The sequence below is a fragment of the Pseudorca crassidens genome, chromosome 7 (genome assembly GCF_039906515.1).
Source record: "Pseudorca crassidens isolate mPseCra1 chromosome 7, mPseCra1.hap1, whole genome shotgun sequence".
Classification (NCBI taxonomy): domain Eukaryota; kingdom Metazoa; phylum Chordata; class Mammalia; order Artiodactyla; family Delphinidae; genus Pseudorca; species Pseudorca crassidens.
In genome coordinates, this window is record NC_090302.1 from 51,862,529 (window position 1) to 51,883,902 (window position 21,374).

Sequence of the window (21,374 nt, forward strand, 5' to 3'; positions counted from 1 at the left end):
TTTAGACACTGGCATTCATGCTTAAATGACACAAACTGCTTTAATGCTTTACACTTCCGTTTATTTAAGTTCCCCATCTTCCTCACAGTGAAAGCCCAGGTTCTATATGATCTGTCCCTCCCCACTTCTCAAACACTCCGTTCACCATCACTGTCTCCCTTACTCTGATACAGTTGCATTTGTGCCGCTTCTTGTTCATTGAACACGCCAAGCATGTTCCTACCTCAGGGCCTTTGTCATTTTCTCTGGCTGGAATGTTCTTCCATCAGATAGCAACACCTCTTTAGGTCTCTGTTCAAATGTCCCTTATCAGTGAAGCCACTCTGTATAAAATAGCACCCCTTCCAGACACTCCTTATTCCTCTTACTTGGGGTTTTTTGTTTGTTTGTTTTGTTTTTGCTTAAACAACAGACATTCATTTTCTCACAGTTCTGGAGTCTGGAAGTCCTTGATCAGGGTGCCAGAATGGTTAGGTTCTGGTGAGGGCTCTCGTCCTGGTGTGCAGACGGTCACCTTCTCCCTGTGTCCTTGCTGTGTCCCTCAGAGCATGTGTGCAGAGAGACAGTGATCAATCTCACTTCTTATAAGTCTACCAATCCTATCAGCTAGGACCCTACCCTCACGATCTCATTTAACCTTCATCACCTCCTAAAAGCCCTGTCTTCAAGTACAGTCACATTGGGGGTTAGCGCTTCAATATATGAATTTTGAGAGGACTTTTTTCTTTTTCATGGCACTTATCACCATCTGACATATTATATACTTTCTTATATGTTTGTAATTGTCTGTCTTCCTTCCATAAGGCCAGGGGATTTTGTCTGTTTTGTTCACTGCTGTGTCTCCAGAGCTTAGAACTGGGCTTAACACATAAGTACTCAATAAGTATCTGTTATATTAATGAGTGAAAGACCTTTATTTTCCACTGACAAACTAGTGACCTAATCATTTAATCAGCAAATATCCACTGACCACGTATGTTCTTTAAGGTGTTGTTCTAGGTGATATTGGGAACACGAGTTTTAAGATATGGTCCCTATTCTTAAGGAGCCTGCAGCCTAGATTTAGAAAAATGACTTACCAAAATGATAAAAAGTAAATAAAACAATATAAAAATAACTAAAAATACAAGGTAGAGTATAAAGAGCATAGATATTGAGATAAATCAGAGGTCAAAGGATGGGATAGGCAGAGAAGGTTTCATAAAATGTGAACCAATCCTTAAGAGATGGTGGATTGTGATTGGTGGAGTACTGAGGGGCTGGTAGCAGTGGACAGATAGAGAGGAGGTGTCAGTAAAGACCTGTGGGTACAATAGAGGGTATTGGGCAGCCCAGTGTGGGTGGGTTCTCATAGACAGAAGCGGAAATTGAGGTTGTGGATGGCTTTGCGTGCTAGACGAGAGTTAGGGCTGGTGGCACTGGCCTGGCGCACTGAGCAGGGAGTGATATAGTTGGAGGATGGACCACAGTGATGTCTTCAGATGATGCACCTGCTGATGTAAAGGAGGACTGAATTTGGAGAGGCTTGCCAACAGAGGAGGCTGTGGAGACAGGCCAGGCTGAGGGCATGGGAGACTGAGCCACACACCAGACAGGAAGGCTGGCCTTGAAAATAAACTCTTGATTACACAGAGGCTGGTTAGAGAGCATGGGGATTATCCAGGCCTATTGTCCCATTTTATTTTTCTTATATTAACACTTAGTTTTTTGGTCATTTCATAGCTCATTGGCCCCAGATAATAAGGGTGAGACTTAGCTGTTTAAAACTTTTCTCAACTGCAGTTTTAAACTTAGTTTGCAGAGGGCCAGAGACTTGGGTCCAGGGCTTTTATGAATATTAAAAAAATAAACATTACAGGGGAATTTCCTGGCGGTCCAGTGGTTAGGACTCCGTGCTTTCACTGACGAGGGCGCCGGTTCGATCCCCGGTCAGGGAACTAAGATCCCACCAGCCGTGCAACGTGTCCAGGAAACAAAAAACAAACCATTATGAGCGTTAAATTTAATGTTTTACAAAGATTAATTACATCAGGCTGCTTGTTTATCAAGATAGTTACCATCCCCTGCCCATCCCCAGTCCCACAAGCCCAAGATGGCAATGAGGACTCTCTCCTATAAACTGTTTCGGCTGTCTTACCACAGTGCTCACAAGTGGGTTTTGCTTAGAAACTGCTTCACTGGCAAGGCGTACCACTCTGACACTTGTCAGAGTCAGACAAGGGTTTTGCTGGTCTCTGAGGCCCTGTCAGGTCAATGGACTGCTGCTTATGCCTGTAAGAATTATGTGCTCATTTCTATTTGGAGACATGGCCTGCTCCCCCTTCCCCAAACCCAAATGATCAAGGCAGAGCAGTTTCAATATCAGAATTACTTAGCTTGTTGCCTCTACTGTCTTCTGGGTGTTCTTTTGCTAACAGCCTATGTGATGGATGTGAATTTAACTTCTCAAACACATTAGAATGATCTAATTATGACTTGGAATCTTGGAGAGTCATCAAATATGGACTTATAATTCTTCTTACAATTTCATTGACAGTTGAATTAAAAAGAAAAAAACCTCACTGCCTACAGAGGAAGGAAGCCCCTTCAATGTTTTGAACCTAAGTAAGAGTGAAAAAAATGCATTCATAGAAATGCCTTTTGAAGCCCATTAAGATCTGCTTTCCCAGAGGCAGTGAATGGTACAATGAAAGCTATTACGTGTAGCTTTCCCCTCCATTCTGGGTTTTCTGTAAGTGGCTGCCCCAAACTTCAGCATGGCTCTACTGAAACTTAGTAGGACTGACTCAGATTGAGATTAATTGTCTCTTGATTGGATGAGATTCAAACTGAAGATAGGACTGGGACCCAGGTCCCTGGGGATGGTTATCAAATAACACAGCAGCACAAAGCAAGCAGCATCGCATGAAAAATCCCTTGCCTGTCACTCCTGAACAACTCTATTGCACATGATAAATCCCAACTTCTTTCGTTAGAATATTGTAATTATTGAGTAATTTAAAAGTAGCCTATTCTGGCTGTTTTCATTTCAAGATGCGCAAGCAGTTAACAAGAAATAGAAATGAAATGGTTGGCCCTAACTGAGTTGTCTCCTTTCCTAAACCAGGCAGCACAGACTTTGAATTTTTCATATCAGTTTAATTAGTTTTATAGTTTTTAGAGAAACTAATTTTACAACAGAAGTAAAAGCTAAATTGTACTTTTAGAAAGCTTTTAAATTCTATTTCTAATTTGTATCAAGTATGAGAAATTTGGTTAATAAAACTATAACAGACACACAGACAAAAACAAACTAGGGTTAATCTCATTATGATGTAAATTTATCAACATTTCTAGATAAAATTCCACACTTAATATCCTCCCAGAAAGTGTATAGACAATGTAGATTTTTAAGTGAATATTCTAAATTTCCTGAAACTTATTTTGTTCTTCTGTGTACCATACAGAATAATCAGCTTCTTTTGCTTTTTTTTTTAATAGAGGAGTTGTTAAAAGCTTTTTGCTTTTTTTTCCTTTGCTTTGTTTTTTTTTTCTTTGCTTTGTTTTTTAAATCGAGTAGTTGTTTAAAAAGACCAACAAAAACCTTTCCTGTAGCAGTGATAACAAAATTACCATTATTTATCTGACCCTACCAAATATGTGTACGCATGTAGCACTGAATGCTCATAATTATGGAACTTGAGAAAAATAGAAATCATTCTGTCCTGCTGTAGCGTCTGTAATGTAAAATAGTTATAAAAACCCTTTTGCTTTTACTAAGAGTTTGGTAACTTCCAAAAGACTCAAGAGTCTTTCTCATCACAGGCTAAATGCATGGGTTTTTCTCTTTAAATTTTTAATTATCAACATGCTCAAAGCTAGGTTTAAAAACTAGTGTATATGTTACCTCCCTAAAATAATTAAGAATTGGTTTTCTCAAATTTTGTTTGAAAAAAGTCACTGGTTGAGCTGAGTTTATGCATGAAAAATTTCTCCCCAGAAGGATAATATTTTTGGAAAGGAGAGAAAACAGGGCTTTGAATGGAAGCGTGTGTGTAACTGGAAGAGGAGGGAAAAAGGTTGTAAGTGACAGTTCCCTTCCGTGGTGCAGAAGTCACCGTTACAGTAACATTAAGCTACACTCAATGAGGCAGTTACTCTACTTGTATCTTGCCTTGAAAACCATTTGAAATTCAGAAACCGTGATCTTGTAGCCAGAAAGGAAAATTAGAACGTGTTAATTGAAGAAGTTCGTTGATTTTTAAAATGTTTTATCTTCAGTCAGGAACAGGCATGTTAGAAAGACTTTTAAAAAATGTCTTAAAACACAACAAGCCACAGGGACAAATTAAAAAAAAAAAAAAGGAAAACACTCCGATGAAATTCTGCATCTGGTTGACATTTAAATAAAGCTGCCAGAGTACAAACAAAATTCAGGACAACAACTTTAGCAACACATTTTTAAAAGACAGTGCAGAAAAAAAACATTTGGCTGGGCAGATCTTAACACCACATGTAAGGGAACCATCAATATTTATTACATTATAGATTTGCCAAATGACAGGGAGCATCTGGGAATACTATAGGGAATGCTGTAACTGGAACTTGATTACGTGTTTTCATACACTGGACTGTGTACTGAGGCCAGTTCTAGTGCTTTTGGAAAAGATAAGCCAAGTCTACTGACTTGTAACTCTTAAGTAGATGAAAGTTAAGTGTACAGATGTCTGCATGCACTGTGCAAACCAGGATAAAGAAAAACCATAGAAAAGAAAACAGTGACAACAAAACTCCTGTTCTTTGAGCTCCGGGGAGGTTTTAATGTAAATGTGAGACAGTTGAAGATGTCTTAGGCCGGGCTCAAGGTGTGTCTTGGGCAAAAAGTAAAATTCTCTCGAGTGTAGGGAGTCCAACAGGTTCATAGATCTACACCCAGGGCTGAGGTAAACTCTGCTAAAGGAACTAATTCCAGGCCTGTACAGTATAAGAATCCTAAACCTTTTGAAGGAGTAATTAATTACTGTGTGTTTTGGTTAGAAAAGGCTGCACTAGAAAAGAAGGAATTCAGTTTCTAGAATCTAGAGCCATGATTCACTTCTGCCACCTGTGTCTCTGGTTCCAGTCCATTGGCATATAAAGCCAATTGCTCAAACAATGAGTATTTTGCTGGAATGATTTATCACAAGGTTGTGAATTCAAAGAGATATCAGATCTGAGGCCCAAGAAATTCTATCCAATTACTGTAATTAAATCTTACCAACTCAGTCAGTGGGGCTGCAGCTTTAATCGACAGAAATGCAGTGGACCTTCTAAAGTATTCTTCTGAGAAAGGAGGGACAGAAAGAATGGCCCAGGACAACTGTTAAATCTGGCTAACGGTTATATAGATATTGTGTATCCATATGGATATATGAATAGCATGGATATTATACTATTGGATTATGCTAATGGACATTACACTATTTGGCCTGCTTTTGTATATTGTTTAACATTTCCATTATTAAAAGTATAAGAAAAAGAAAAGGCTGGAAACCAGCCTTAGCAGACTGAGGTAAGAGAGTTAAAGATGAATCTGTTCTACCCTGCACAATGACACAAAGTTTTTTTTTGGAGGAGAAATGGAAAGCCTTTTGGTCAATACGTTTATGTAGCAAGGTTTTTTGTTAACTTTCTGCATCCCTCTTGCTTTTCAAAGTGAGAATAATATTTCCTTCTCAATGCTTCCACGGGGTTAAAGAAATCTATGTAAGCATTCCAAAGCTTGAAGCACTGAAGTTTTAATTTGGCTAATGAAGGAACATAATGGCAGCTTCATTTCTGAGAAGGGTATTGCTTGAACAATCATTAATAAAACAGCACAGTATTCCCCTCTGTGGCCTTTCACAGCCATCATTTTATTTGATCTTATCAACTTGCTACACAGGGCATGGTGTTCCTGATTTGGCAAAATAAGACAAGGGGGACCTCATTAATACCTTATGTTCAGAATGCTTTATTATTTCCAAAGAATTCTAGTTTTTTTTTTTTTTTTTCCATTTTGAACTTAGGAAACCACTGGTATTGGCAAGGAAAAGTATTTATTATCCTCATCTTACAAATGAGTAACTGAAACATAGAGAGGTCACGTGACTTGTCCAAAACTTCTCAGGAGCCTCAGAAATGATTTGGGGTCTTCTACGCTTTCAGAGCCCAGGCTGGTTTACACAGCTTCCTGTAATCTTTGCATTGTGAGGATTTGTTTTGGGTCATTTCCTAACTTCGGGGTTTGGGGGATTGGTTTCCTGCGGAAGCAGCTGGGACTTAGGTCTAGGTAACTACTGGTGGGAAGCATGCTGGAATGGGAGGCTTCAAATTCAGATCTGGGTTCTGTTGTCCTAGCCCTGTACCCTGGACAGCACAGCCTCTTGGAACCTGCATCTTTAACTGTAAAATGAAAAGCTGTGAAGAGTTGATAGCACGAAGTTGGAAGGATCTGGCATGGAATCTGACAAACGAATCTGACAAACGGTGGGCCGTCAATAACTGTGATTCCTTCTTCTCCTTTCCGTCCCGGGAAAAGTAATCCAAGAATCAGCGCAAGAAAGCCTCCTCTCCAAGTAGACGCTTAAAAGACTAGAAGGAGTAGGATTCAGAAGCCCCCAGACAAGCAAATGACCCCTACAGTCTCTCCCTCCTTCGCCGATGACCCTTCAGACTTCCAATCGATCACTGTTCGCCACTGACCGCCGACCCCACCTAGAAAAGAGGGCGGGAGGGCGCGAGGATTTCACGCGGCTGGTGCGCGGTGCTGCTCGGGTTCCGAGGCCGCGGGACCCCGGCGCCTCTGGGTCTCCGCCGTGTCTATCGAGTGCTGGTTGGCGCGCCCCCACGCGGCTTCTTGCCGCAGGGAGGATGCACCCACCGCTGGTTTTGGGGAAGCTGGATCCTTGGGCAGTGGCCCCGCCCAGGGGCTCCCTGGCATTTGGCAATGCAATCCGCTGGGGACCACTAGACACTGTGGGGGGATCAAAGCATTCTTGCGGGGTCCGAAGCACCCGGGGTTGCAGTTTTGTTAGCCTGGCCTCATCTCGCCAATAAATCTTCTGCAAAAGAAGAGGTAGGGGTGGAGGGCTGGGGGCGGGGGCGGGGGGTTGGTGGCCAGGAGGTGAGGACAGGAGTTTCTTGCACCTGCACTCTCACCCCGTTAAATCAGTTTGAAGCAAGTGACATCTCCCCTTTGCCTGCCCCCTTCGAACTCCTCATCTTTTCTCCCTTAGAACACCCTCCTGCTGGCTGGGGTCAGCGTTTTCAAAGAGAATATTTCCTCATGGCTCTTAAAGTTTATGTAGCACTTTGTTATAAGGGGTGCGCCCTCAAGCTGGGCTTTCTTCTTTCCCTGTCCCCTCTCTCTCCTTCCCACACACCTCCATGGAGAAACCGTCACACAAGCCTTTTTCATTTTCTCACTCCACCCAAAAGTATTTTTAAAAATATGGGAAAGACCTTTAGACGTAATTTGGTTCAAGTCTTTCATTTTGCAGAGTAGCCAATTGAAGCCTAAAGGAGTGATGGTGAGTAAATTGGCCCAAGGTCAAGGGTTACTTTAGTTGGCAAAACAAGGGCTAGAACAGAATCCCTGGAGAGTCTTCTACTTTTCTTCACTAATTATTTCATAGAGGGAGAGAATCTCAAAACTCAGGCAGGTCAAGTACTATGTATATAGAAGTGTCTGTGTTTTGGTGATCACACTTCAGTCGCTTGGATATATGGATGGTCGCTTGCTATCCAGGTGAAAGCAAAGACAGAGCCCAGTATGGTTTGATCCTCTCTTCTTAGCCACTCCTTCCCTCCCCCCAATCCATCATGATGGACATCGTGGAGCATCTGTGCTGTGCATATCACACTGTTGGAATCTTCTACTAGGTTGGGGTTGGGGTAAAGCTTGACCATAGGGATGCTTCTGGTAGAAATTGGGAGGAATTCCTCCGGCTGGCAAGGACACATTTCAGGGAGACTTCTGGGCTAACAGCAAAGGAAATGTTTGGCCTTCTCCAGAGCCCAAACTCAGACCCCAGAGGGAGCATATCACACAGGACAGGGCTAGGGAGGCCTGTTTGAGTGGCCTGGTAACTTTTTTGCTTAAAATCCGGCCATACGGACCTAATCTAGAAGTCACAAGATCATAGAACCTTGATGACATGTGAGAACCCTCTAAGAGTCACTTGAATGAGTCTGCATTGGATCTGGGCTCTGGGGACCTGCATCTTTTGTGAAACTATTCCATGTCCCCATCTTTCACTAGTTGACATTTTTGGGTTTCATTATCACATTTTTAACTAGGATTTTGATTAGGATCAACAACGGAAGTAGGGAGGAGCAGAACTGTCACCAAGATGCCAAAATCAACACCGAAGTTGGTTTGTTTCTAATTCTTTTTCCTCCCTCCTCTTCTTCTTGTCCTTCTTGGACTTGCTTCATGCCTCAAACTTATTATCTGAACCATGATAACCATCAAATGGTAGTTAGCATTTGTTATTGATGTTAATGTTTAAGAAAGAACTTGGAAACCACTGAAATTTACTGCTCACTTTCGTCAAGGAACCTGAGGCCCAGGAAGGTGAAGAGGTTTGCCCAATGGCTCCTGCCATGGATGAGTTAAATTTTCACCATAGTGCCTGCCCTGCAAACACCTTGCTTTCCTCCTCCTTTCTACTTGGTAGTTGGATTGTTGGGAAAATATGGAAAGTCATTTGAGTGTGGTTAAAATCTGCCCCCTAGAAACATGAAGGCCCCATATGGGATGGGAGTAGGGGTGGACAGTTCTCAGTTAAGGGTTCACCGTCAGGTGATCATGAGGCCTCCTAGGGGCTGCAGAGAGGCCCCAAGCAGGAGCTCTCTGTGCCTCCTGATGTGGCAACAAGCAAGGACACCGCCCCTGCGATGGAACGCAGGCCTCAGCTACAACCCTGAGTCTCTACCTCCCCTGACGACCATTTGGACCGGGTACTAAGAAGTCAAGGAGGTCTGTGGTTGCTTCATCTCCTAGCTGCTACTTGACCCCCAAGTGAATTGAGCCACATTTCCCAGCACGGAGGATGGAAGCTGCCTGGGGGTTGGGGCGGGTTGGCTGGCAGATGCTTGAATGTTCTAGGATTGCTTCACACAGCCGGCATCTGACTCCGCATCCCGCCGCAAAGGGCACATTTTTGTTTGAATGGTGTGAAGACATTGAGGTGGAGGGGGGGGAGTTACTTGGCCTCTTTGGTCCCACACAGTCACTATGGAGCTATGCGTCTCCCTGGCAAGTGCCGTGAACTTCTGTAAACTCAATTTTCCTTTCCGTTTGTAAAACAAGGAGGCGTGGACTAAGCGCGTCCCTTTCTGTCATAAATACCGGTGATTTAAACCTTGCTTCCACGGAGGAGGGATGAGAGCCCAGATCACATTGTCCTTTTTTATTAAGCTTTTTTTTTTTTTTTTTTTTTTTTTTGGGGACACACCGAGCAGGGAAAGGGAGAGTTCTCGGAGAACGGTTATCTTCCGCAAGCTGTCTCATCCCCCCACGCGCCCCCCGGCCCCCTACCCCCCATTGCTTGTGACAGGTCGTATATTTGATTACGCAAAGCAGATTGGGAAATCGTATCTCCGCAATCGCATCTGGGATTATTTATTTAGCCCGGTCCACAGCCGGTCAAAGTTGTGAGACGATACAACATTAAGAGTAACTTTCCGCGAGAGGCGGTGGATTCGAGGTTGCCTTCTGGAAAGAAAACAGCCGTAGCCAGCCCCAGCAAAGCACTCCTGCCATGCCCAGGTGTTTCCAAAAACCATTCACCTCCCCGGGCGCTCGCGGCAGGTTGATGTAGGGAGGCCACTCAGCCTGGCGGTGCGGCGCAGGCCTCACAGGGCCTCGGAGGCTGGGAAGTCGGGCGAGGTCCGAGGAAATTGGCCTCGAATTTCCCGGGCTCGGGCTCTCCGCAGGCCAGTTCCTTGAGTTACAATGATACAACTAATACAAAAAAAACAAAAAAACAAAAAAACAAAAAACCAAAAAAAACACCAACAACTCCCAAGTACTGAGTGCTCAGTATTGGCGGGTCACCGTGCCAGGGGGGTCTACACACATCACCAACAGTAGGGTTAACTTCATTTTGCAGTTGTGGAGTGAGGTGCCGAGGCAGTTTAGGATACTCCTCGCTCTCCCCCAGCCAAGGAGCAGCAGATCTGGCATCTTAACCCCCGTGAGCCCGCTCCGAAACCCTGACGCTCAGCCTCCAAGCCGGATTGCCTGCGTGGAGCCTGGGCCCTGAAACCCCGCTGCATTCCCGCGGCCCGGCCCTCAGTGATCGGGTGGGAGGTGGCCGGGCCAGGTTGGGAAGCTAGACGCCCTGGAGTCGGATCCCAGCCGGCGTGGCCACGCAGAGGAAGGCGGCGGCCGGACCCGCTGGGATTCGTAGCAAGGAATTGATGGGTGAGCGGGGGCCAATCTGAAACACGCTTCTCCTCCCCGTTTTTTTTTTTTTGAGAGTAGAAAAGAACCGCCACACACACATTTAGAAAGAGGAGAGAGGGAGACTCCCCGTCCCCCTTTTCCTGCTTTTTTCCTTCAGGTTCCCTTGCTTGACTCGGTGGGGGAGGCGGGCGCTTAGGACCGCGAGTGTCCGAGCTGCATGAGAAGGTGAAGGGGTGCGGGGTGAGAGAGAATTGGGGGAAGGGGAGAGGGAGGAGAGGGGGGTCCCTCAGCGACGGCCAGCTCTGAGAGACGCAACCCCCGAAGCCGCCCCCACCAGGGGGGACTGGCAGAGTCAGTGGCGGCCCGCTGCTTTGTAATTTACAAGCAGGAAGCCCCAATTGCACTTCGTAATTTGGTGTCGGTTTACAAGCCCAGAGGACTTCTGTTTCCTCACCTAACAGGTCCTCAGTCACGGCCTAACCCCTTTTAAGACAGGGACCTGGAGGAAGGAGCTGGATTCTTTGCGCCCTTGCCTTTCAGTCAAGCTTGGGAGGCATGCCGTGGCCCGGCCCTCCTGGGGCTGCATGGGCTACCCCAGCGGGCTAAGCAAACGTTTACTGAGCTCTTACGATGTGAAGACTATTCTCATTATTACCATCTTCACAGCCAAGACAGGCCAAAGAAGGGCATTCTTCCCATTTTGCAGATGAGGCAACTGAGGTCCAGGGAGTTAATCAACCAAATCAGGTAGTGGGTGGAACAACCAACAACCAGCCTGGAGCCCAGGCTCTCTGACTCCTATTGCCTTTGAATATTTAGTTTACTAATCAGTTTGTGCAGTCATAAACCCCCCTCCCCAGATTATCCAGATAATTTCTTATTTAATATTAGAGTTCCTCAGGCTTCCCGAGACTCGTCCCAATAGAAAAACCTCTCTTTCCCCACCCCACTCCCACACCATTTCACCTCTCAGCAATTGGTGGGATTGTGATTTTCTGGAGAGTTCAGGGCCAGGGAATGGCGTGTAATTCAACTGGATCACGATTACAGCTGCATGCCCGCAAGTACCGCAGATGGGGTGCAAGGAGAATAGGACGAGATGGGGGGGTATCTGGAGATGGGCAGGGAAGCCTGGAGGAAGCAGTGAGGCTGTAGTGTAGATTTTTGATGGGGGGGATGAGTGTGCAGTGGAGGGATTGGTCTTGGGCCCACCCACCTGGAGCCAGGGAGCCCGCCCCTTCCAGTAAGTTCCTGGGCACTGCTTTCCCTAAGTCCAGCCGGACACTGCACAGGGGAAGGCACAACTGGCTCTGACTTCTGAGGGCCTTGCTCTCGCCATAGGCTTCCAGGAGCCGCCCTCCCCCCAACTCCTATCCCCTGTTCTGTCTTCAGCCCGCACAGTTTACTGTACGCAAATCCCACTTGTTTTCTCCTTATGTGGCAGCTTTTATCACTCGAACTAGTTCAAGGGCTGGCCGTCTTGTTTATTTTCTGTTTAGGAAACAGCCTCTTTCCCCTCCCATTCCCTCCTGGTTCCCCTTCCCCTCAATCTAGCTACCCCAAATTTGCTCACCTACTTTTTTGTGCCCCTCCCCCTTCCATCTCCCCTAGGGTAACCACTAGTTTAGCAAACTTACTTTCTTGATTTTGTTTCTTAATATTCAAAATAACTAGAGAAGGGCTAACGATTTCCTGTCCTCCGCCCCTCCGTGCCCCTCCCCCCGCCGTAAAAACAATAAATAAAATAAAAACCCAGCCTGCCAACTGCTTGCACACGCACTGGCAGTGGAGGGGGTTTGCAGTTTTCTTGCGCGTCGCGGGGTAGAAGCATTGAGATGCCTGTTTGCAAAGGTAAAAAAGCTACAGGGGGAGACTCAGAAGGGGAGGTCATGATGCCAAGTACCAAAATCAGAAAAAGGTGCAGGGGAATAAAATAAAAAACACGAACCCATTGTGAGTTTTTCTGGCGTGGAGCGAAGGGGTCGTCAAAGTTTGAGACTTCAGAGCAGAGGCCGACCTAGGACCTGGGTGCTCACCAGTCCATTGCCCTCCCATTTCGTGACCCAGGGCTCCTCTTTCAATTTCTGTTTCATCGTTGGAAAACGGGGGAAAATAACACACTTCTGCTGCGCTCAAGAATTCAAATGCTCTAACATAGGTGAACAAATGCACATTGATGAATATGAGAAACTACGCAAAAGGTAAAACTCACTGGTGTTATTAGGTGGTGCCAAACGGGAGGCACGAACAAGTCTGCTTGATTCTTTGTCCTGTGTTTGAGGGCACACAGCTCCCAAGCCACCCTCCCAGACGCCCAGAGCCACTGAGCATCCAACAGGAGTATACAGAACTGTTTCTCCACTTCCTTCGCTGGGCATCGAAAGCGGCTCTGGGGAGAAGAACCCGCACAAAGGGAAATCCCAGTGCCTGGTAACTAGGGAAGAACTTTCCACATCGCCAAAGGATTTGGAATACCTGTGCCTCCGGCACATCGCGTTAATTTCACAGTAGTAATTCCTAAGCTTCCTCGTTCCCGCCGCTCCGAGCCTGGTTAATTTCTAACTTTCAGTAATTTCCTTCGTTTAACAAATATATAGGGGGCCTACTATGTGCTCAGTGCATTGGCACTCAATTTTCTAATCCGTCTCCGAAACAGATCTTAAGAGGCACTGATTATTTAAAGATGTAAGTAGAAAAGCGTCTAAGTAACTTTAAATTTAGTTCAAGAAATAAAATGCAGCGTTGAATTAGAAGACTAATTCCCTCTTTCAGGATATTGGAAACATAACTGTTACTAAACATTTATGTAAGAGATTAATGAAGAAGCCCCTTTTCCCCCTTATAAATACATTCATGAATACCAAAAAGTCCTCTTTAAAAAAGAGCTTCGTTTTAAAAAATGCTTAGAGTGAATATATTGTACTTAAATCTCTTAATGGCATGTATTTCCGTTCTCCCTCAAATCAACTCATAGTAATTCATATAGAAAAATATAAGTGACGTAGGTGACTTGGTGACCTGCCTGTCTCACGGGCGTGGTGAAAATTAACGAGGAACCACTTTGCACCTTGAGGATGAGTGGCGATAGCCACAAAAGTATCTACAGTTCGTAAGTCCTCTAAGCCGGTGCTGTGGTGCAAAGTAACCATTGATTTATTCTCGCAGGAGAAAGGATGCCGCCGTGCACTGCTCTTATTTCCGCATCTAGCTTTGGGTTAATGATTGAGTCCCAGATACACCGGTGATGCTGATGACGTAGCTTTTCCGATCTCTGCCTTGTCGTCTGTTACTTTCTCTTGAGGACAACGCGATTCGTAAGAGTGCGTCTCTGCTATTTTTTTAGCCCGCGAGATAAATGGCGACTCCCGCCGGCGCCGTCACACTTCGGTTTAAACCTCGGGACAGCCTTCCCGGCTGCACCGAAGGCCGCGCGGCAGGATTCTGGCGGAGCGCGGCAGGAGGGGCCCGGCGGACGCGAGGAGGCGGGGAGCGCCGGGCCAAAGCGCCTCAGCCAATCATCGTGCACACCGCCTGACAACCGGCCAATCAGCGGGCGCAGAGCTCGGGGGCCCGAGCGGATAATACTAGCAAAGGGAGCGGAGGCTGGCGACTGCTGTGAGGGGCGCTGCGTCGCACGCTGCTGCGTACGCCCGCCTGCCACGGGAGCTTGCGACCTGAACCTGGTCAAGGCGGCCCAACCTTCCCGCCCAGCTAGGGACAGAGGAAGCCAAAAGCAGCCTCAGCGAGGTGAAGCGCCCGGGGCTGCTGAGGACAGATCAGAACTTTGCAGAGTCCGGGATGTGCGGGGCGAGGTCGCTGAGGATTTGACTCACCTTCTCCATGCCCCTTCTCCTCTACTCCTCATCCACTGGGCTCCGGGCCTCCAGCTGTCAACCCCCGATTTCGTGACAGGGTGTGGCAACCCCGATTTCTGTTTGCAAGCACAGCCAGCAGCCCAAGAGCAAGGTCCCAAGGCTGGATATCTTTTGCCTCGGCTGCTTAGCCGGGGCCTCAGAGTCTTGGTGAGTGCTGTGATGTAGCTGGGGTGTCAGAGAGGGCGAAGGGCGTGAATCACCTTTCCTATTTTACTTGTATGTCTTGCTTTAAAGTGCAAACCGTGTCCGATGTACAAGAGAGCCCACGCGGCTTAGCTCTGCGGGGCTGAAACACTGTCCATGCTGGACGGGGGCGTTTGCAGGTCCGTGCCCAGTGTCCCTATGGGGCTCTATTGGCAGCAGAACAATTTTGGCTTTTAGTTGATTAAAACTGCGGTGTGCTGGGGTGGGGGGATTGGGGGAGGATGAGAGAACCTCTCCAAGCCCAAGAGGGGCTCCTTGTAGTGGTGCAGGAGGATGAGAGGCGTGTGGGAGTTGTAGGGTGGTACCTCGCAGGGTCCGAAGGGCCCTTGTGATCAGAAGGAAAACAGTTCTTCCATTGACATTTTTATATTCAGCGTGGCCATACTAGTTGGGTATGGGTAAGCCTGATAAGTGGCCAAGGCCGACCTAGTTGGACACAATACTTCTGTGTGTGGTCAGTGCGTTTACCGAGGGCCTTGTCCCCAAAGCGTGTGTAAAGCCAAAGAGGGCTGTGGTTAAAGGTCAGGCCTAAAGATTCAAGAAATGCACGTGTGGTCTGGATGTGAAAGACATGTAGAGAAGTGGGCTCCTCGAGGGGTCGGAGGCGGGCAGACCAGGAGCTCTGGGCCCAAGGCCCGGGAACGGTGCCTAACGGCGGCGGTCGGTGGGTCTCTGGTTCTTTTCCTGTCTCTCCATAGCGCAGGGGACTCAGCGTAGGCCCGGGCGAAGCGTGCTGCGCCATGGCGGTCCGGCAGCCGGTTCCCGCAGTGGACTGGGAGATCGACGTGGAGAGCCTGGGGCTGGAGGAGGACGGCCGCGAGGCGCCGCCGCCCACGCCGCCCGGGCCCAGCCCGCCGCCGCCCGACAGGGACGGCGAGGATGACGACGACGCGGAGGACGAGGACGACGACGACGCGGAGGACGAGGGCGATGGCGAGGAGGCGGGCGCGTCCCCGGGCGTGCCGGGCCGGCCGGAGCAGCAGGATACCCTGGCGCCAAGGCCGCCTCCGGCGCCGCAGGCCTCGTCGGCGCCGGCCGGGCCCCAGGAGCGCGGCGCGAACGCGGGCGGCGGCGGCGGCGGCGGCGCGGAGCCGCGCAAGCTCAGTCGCACGCCCAAGTGCGCGCGCTGCCGCAACCACGGTGTGGTGTCCTGCCTCAAGGGCCACAAGCGCTTCTGCCGCTGGCGTGACTGCCAGTGCGCCAACTGTCTGCTGGTGGTAGAGCGGCAGCGCGTCATGGCCGCCCAGGTGGCGCTCCGGAGGCAGCAGGCCACCGAGGTGCGTACCTGCCGGCCCGGCTCGCCCCGCCGGGCTGTCTGGGGACGCCGTGGGGGTCGGGAGTCGGAGGGGCGCGCTCCGCACACACCCGGGCCCGGGGACTCGAGGCTTATGGCACTTTCTCAGAAGGATGGTGAAGACACCTCTGCCAACGCTGGCCTGCAGGGTCGGGAGGGAGGAAGCCGTGGCCATCGTTGGGGAACTTGGCAGAGAAGATTTTGTAATAAAAAGCAGGCAGAGAGGCCTTTAAAGTGGTTAGTCCCGTTCGGTACATTATGGGAAAGGTATTTTATTTCGATTTTTTATATTTTAACGTTTACTCTGGTGGTGTTGGGGGGAAGAGGACAGAGGTTGATGCAGTGCACGACGTCCATTGCCGTATTACCCGTGCTGATCGCGAAAAAGAACCACTTAGCACGTTAGTGCTCACGGCGCTTCCGCAGTCACGGGCCATTTAGGAGAGAGAGAACGTGTCCTGCCCATTTTACAGAGGAGACCAAAAGTGACGTGGGAATTTAGAAGAAACTTCTGGCCTCGAGAACTACCTAAGAACCAGTTGACGGTTCTCTGTCGCCTCTCACCGCGGGTCTACGGCTGTGAGGAGAGCCTGAATCTTCTTTAAGGGAGAGGTTTTTCTTGAACCTGGCACTGAATGTTTCCTTGTGTCCCTGCACAAGCGCGCTCACAGGAGGGAGGCTGCGCGGGCCTGCTCGCGCTCAGGGCGCGGGAGGAGTTTTGATTTTTACTTTTTGTCCGGAAGGTGCTGGGGAGTGGATCACCGTGCCCGCCGCAGGCAGTGAGTGACCCTCATGGGAAACCTCTCAAGGGCCCCGGAGAGCGCAGCGCGCTGGACGCCTGAGGTGCCCCGACCCTGGGCTGGGGCGCGGCCCCCTCCCGTGTCCCCGCGTGTGTTGCACCGAGGGCTCTGAGATCCCTCGCGCTCCCTGCGACCTGCTGGGCGGGACGCGGGTGTAGAAGGGCCCAGAATTCCATCGACCGGGCGGTGACAGAGCGTGCGCCCGTCTCCTGCGGACTCTGAAGGTTTTGTTCGCCTTCAGGCGTCCCAGTCCCCCAGTGAAGCAATCCGGAGTTTTGGCCAGGCCCGAAAACTTCTGAGTTTTCTCTGTCAACCCCCTGTTCCCGGTCCCATCCGCCCTACTGCGGGGAGAAACCGGCCCCACATCTCTGGCCAGTGTCAGGTCCCTGGCGTCTTCGGCCCCGAGTCTGGGCTCCGAGGATGCAGCGGCCCGCCGCGGCTCTCTCAGGGCCAGGCTCCTAGCGTCTCATCCACTGTGGAGTTCACTTCCTCCCAGGCTGGGCCCCCACTTCTCGCTGCAGGCTGAGTCTGGGCCGACTCTAGCAACGCGGCCCCAGGGAAAGCCGGGGCCCTGCTCACCGGTTGGAGGCTTCGGACAGAGCTTTTAGCTCATTGTCCTGGAATTAAGCGGTGCTGATATTAATTCCTTTAGAATTAATTTCACATGGGATGGGAAAATAAATACATTTAGAATGAGGAGAGTTGCTGATGCCTCTCCCTTGTCTCCCACGTTTTTTTTCAGGGCATTATTGATTATGTTTCTTGTGTTTACAGGACAAGAAGGGGCTTTCCGGGAAACAGAATAATTTCGAGCGCAAAGCCATGTATCAGAGGCAAGTCAGGGCACCCAGTTTGCTGGCCAAAAGCATTTTAGAAGGTAAAGAAAGCAACGCAAAATTATTCTTTAGCCTTTTAAACCATGTTCTGAGTGATTCTCATTATTCAGGCACATGGCATTTCCATTTACATGTGAAGGAGCATTCTGAGGGGGAAATGCTTTTTTATTGGAAACTTTTGGAAGGATATCAGGATGTGAGAAAATGAATCTCACATACCTCCTGAGGTTTTTATCACTGATAATTTTTTCTGCTTTGTAGTTAATGGGTTAACATGGAGTGCATATGAAGTTTGCCCTAGTGTGAGGGAGGTACAGATACACTGCCAAATGATCCCAGAGCAGATGTCCTGAAAGGAAATAAATTTTTAAAAAAGAAATCTTTGGTTGTATTTGGAGCTAAATAGAGTGAGTCAAGTGAAGAGTTTAACAGCTACCCACACCAATAAAGGCCTTTAGTCTGGGCGATCCAGCCTTTAATCCCACTCTTTTTAATTGTATTCTTTTCCTCTCTGGATTATCTACTTAAATTGCAGTTATTCCACACTTCATTTTACCATTTTGACAGTCGAGATCATAGAATCTGGAAGAGGTTTTGAATACACAAGAGAAATGGAGGTTGAATTTGAATAGAGTGAAGTCTTCATGTGTTCACTTTCTCTAAAGCCTGGGAATACATTAATTTTTCTTAAAATATTACTGATTTTTTAAAAGCATCTCTGTTTGGGTATGGAATTTATTTATTGACATAATAAATAACATATTGACTATCTTTCACCGTTTAGAGAAAAAGAAAGTTTATATTTGCTCTAATCACTGCCATTTTATGCGTCAGGTTGAAAAGCAGATTTTTTTGGGTTTGTTTTGAAGTAGACATTTGTATTCTGTTTTTTCTTATGTGGCTTCTGAATTGAGTTGTTTCTGGACAGGTTTAAAAGTTTGTTCATGTCTTACCCTGTGCTGTATACTTCTGACCTTAGAATGGCTTCTCATGCATTCAAAATGAGTTTGGTTACAAACTGGGTAAACAGATTTATAACCATAGGGACCACACTGATAAATTGAAATTTTGCCAAAGCAACTTGAGAAGTGAGAGGACTAAGTGGAATAGAACATTCAAGTAAATAACTTCCTGGCAAAAACTTACCATAGAAGTGTACACATTAATTTTCAAATTTTATTTTATTTGCAAATGAGTATGATGGGTTTGTCACTATGTACACACAGATATCACAGTGGATCCTTCAAACAAATTTGATAGTGGTGAGTGCTTGGGGATGGTGAAATAAAGTATTTTATGCTGCCAGGAATTCTATTTATGTTATACTAATCTTTGTTTTTGACTTTGTCCCTATTTATAAAATGTATAATGACTTAATCTGGGTTCTAGTGATTGCTTGTTCAACCATTTTGGTATCTGGCCAACGTGATTGGTACTGGTGAAAAATGTTTTAGACCAGTTATTTTCAGTATAGCAGGGGATCCCCCCCACTTTGTTTGTTTGTACTGATGGTCAGAGGTAGGGGTAGGGGCCTGGTTAAATTGTTCACTGCAGAGTCTGTTTAACTAGTTAACAGCTCTTTTCAGTTTTCTGTGCTTTTCTGTTTCCTGAAGTCTTTCCTCTTTTTCTCTTCACTAATCTGCTTTAACTTTCTCTTTTTTCCTAGTTCTCCTTGGATTATTCTACAACTGTAACAATGTGTACATAATGATCCAACTTTAGAAAATAAAAGTGACATCAGCTCTAGGTATAGATATCTTTTTTTAATAATTGAAAAAGATGACATGGATAGTAATAAAGCATTGATTGAAGCGACATGAGCAGCCTTGTCTCTTAATGTGTAGGAGCTTGGGGAGAATATTAAAATTTCAGCCAGTAAAGTATGCCTGTCAAAGTAAACAAACCTATCACAACAAAAACAACAACAATAAAAAGTTGCAGTATGGATATCCTTCCCCGTGAAGGGATCTATTCTAAATTGAACCCATACTTTTGCTTTCTGTATAAAAATCCTAGTGATGTGGAACTGTAAATAACTGTCCTGCTGATTTGCGGTGTTTCTGTTTCCTTCTGGATTCCCAGATTTTTCCTCATCAGATGTTAATGTCTTTCATGTGCAATGCTTGCTTATTTTAGGCTACCGCCCCATTCCATCAGAGACTTATGTGGGAGGGAGTTTACCTCTACCTCCCCCAGTAAGTGACCGGATGAGGAAAAGGCGGGCCTTTGCTGATAAAGAGTTGGAGAACATTATGCTGGAGAGAGAATATAAAGAGAGGGAGATGTTGGAAGCTTCCCAAGCTGCTGCCCTATTCCTGCCCAATCGCATGGTACATGGTTCTGAGTACAACTCCTACAAAAGTGGCTACAGTCCCACGCCAGTGGAACCACCAAGCAAAGACTTCTGCAATTTTTTGCCCACCTGCCTTGACCTCACCATGCAGTATTCAGGGTCTGGGAATATGGAACTAATTTCTTCCAATGTCAGCGTGGCCACGACCTACAGGCAGTATCCCCTGTCCTCGAGATTTTTAGTTTGGCCCAAGTGTGGCCCCATTAGTGATACCCTCCTCTACCAGCAATGCCTGCTGAATGCTACCACGTCAGTTCAGGCCCTGAAGCCTGGGGCCAGCTGGGACCTGAAGGGAGTACGACTGCACGATGGACTCGGAACAGATCATGATATAATGCCACCGAAATTGGAAGGCTCTCTGGTGCCGCCTCACACTCCTGAGGGCCAGATCTCAAGAAGTGACCTTCAGGGTCACCAGGCCGTCCCCGAGAGGTCTGCGTTCTCCTCACCCCAACGGAATTTTTTGCCCGTTGTTGACACGGACTCCCTGGCAGCTCAAGGGCACGTCTTAACCAAGATCAGCAAAGAAAGCACCAGGCACCCTCTGCCACTTAAACATAATCCATTCCACTCATTATTCCAGCAAACTCTTAATGACAAATCAGGTCCCGAGTTGAAAACATCATCTGTCAAAGAGGCCTTTGAAGAGGCCCCTAAGAAACCCAGAGAGTGTTTAGTCAAGGAGAACCAGAAGTACACATTTACAATAGATAGATGTGCAAAAGACCTTTTCGTAGCCAAACAAGTTGGAACAAGACTCTCAGTGAATGAACCGCTGTCATTTTCTGTTGAGTCTATTCTTAAGAGGCCTTCGTCTGCCATCACTCATGTCTCTCAGTGAAAGGCTGCTTAAATGGGAAGCTGGATTTTCTGCAGTCTCAGAGGATTCTTACCAGTCACTAATTTTTTTTCAAAGAAAAAAGTTGAGATGCTTGTATAAAGAAATTTCTAATGTAAATGATGATGATTTTAAAAAATTCTATATATTCTTAATGCATGTACTTTCCCTTACCACATAAATATATTTAAACTTAAAGGTGGATCTTGCTGATGTGCAAATTGTGAAGTTTCAGGCTTTACACAGCATTTCAAAAAGCAATAAAATTGACACTGTCTTCTAAAAGACCCAGAATTTGCTGAAGTAAATAGTTTCTCTGTCTAGGTGAAAAAGCTAGTGTCCATGAAATGTGTTCTTTATTTTTCTATGATCCTGTGTATTTCCAAGTGCTCTTAATGGTTGCTGGGGGCCATAGGAGAACACTTATAATGCCTTAGTTGTGCATTTTGGAGGACATGTAAATGTAGGTATTCAAGACTGAGGCAAAAATAGCTGTAAGGAGAACATAGGGAAGATTTTTATGTTTATAGAATCTTCATTTCATGTGGTTGGACAAAGTTGAATTGAAGAGCAATCAAGTTTAATATCTCATTTATACGACGACATGGGTTCTTGGAATGAGTCCCAGTTTCCTTCCCTGATGGGGATGTGTACGTGGGGCCTCAGGCTTCCTTTCTAGGTTGAACATTCATTCTGTGATTTTCAGGTTGCTGGGGGCCACAGAGCAGCTTCCCCAGCACATGGTTGAACCCCCTCTCAGTTC

The 21,374-nt window shown here is 46.9% G+C and overlaps 1 protein-coding gene across 6 annotated transcripts; it reads left to right on the forward strand.

Moving 5' to 3' along the window:
• Positions 1 to 13,679: 13,679 nt before the first annotated feature.
• On the forward strand, positions 13,680 to 20,898 carry DMRT2 (doublesex and mab-3 related transcription factor 2). Of its 6 annotated transcripts, none has more exons than XM_067744243.1 (4): positions 13,680 to 14,433; positions 15,189 to 15,767; positions 17,359 to 17,461; positions 19,557 to 20,898. In XM_067744243.1, the coding sequence occupies exons 2-4, from the start codon at positions 15,231 to 15,233 to the stop codon at positions 20,612 to 20,614; spliced, it is 1,698 nt and encodes a 565-aa protein (XP_067600344.1). In that variant the 5' UTR covers positions 13,680 to 14,433; positions 15,189 to 15,230; the 3' UTR covers positions 20,615 to 20,898. The 6 variants fall into 6 exon arrangements, with proteins under 6 accessions (XP_067600344.1, XP_067600346.1, XP_067600345.1 ...); XM_067744244.1 differs by having other exon boundaries at positions 14,294 to 14,433; positions 15,194 to 15,767; XM_067744245.1 differs by lacking the exon at positions 15,189 to 15,767 and having other exon boundaries at positions 13,999 to 14,433.
• Positions 20,899 to 21,374: the final 476 nt, after the last annotated feature.

Excerpts from the sequence above, each read along its gene's own strand:
- DMRT2 (XM_067744243.1), top strand. The coding sequence starts at position 15,231 with ATGGCGGTCCGGCAGCCGGTTCCCGCAGTGGACTGGGAGATCGACGTG. Across the intron at positions 15,768-17,358 it reads GGAGGCAGCAGGCCACCGAG|GACAAGAAGGGGCTTTCCGG; the intron begins GTGCGTACCTGC and ends TTGTGTTTACAG. Across the intron at positions 17,462-19,556 it reads GGCCAAAAGCATTTTAGAAG|GCTACCGCCCCATTCCATCA; the intron begins GTAAAGAAAGCA and ends TGCTTATTTTAG.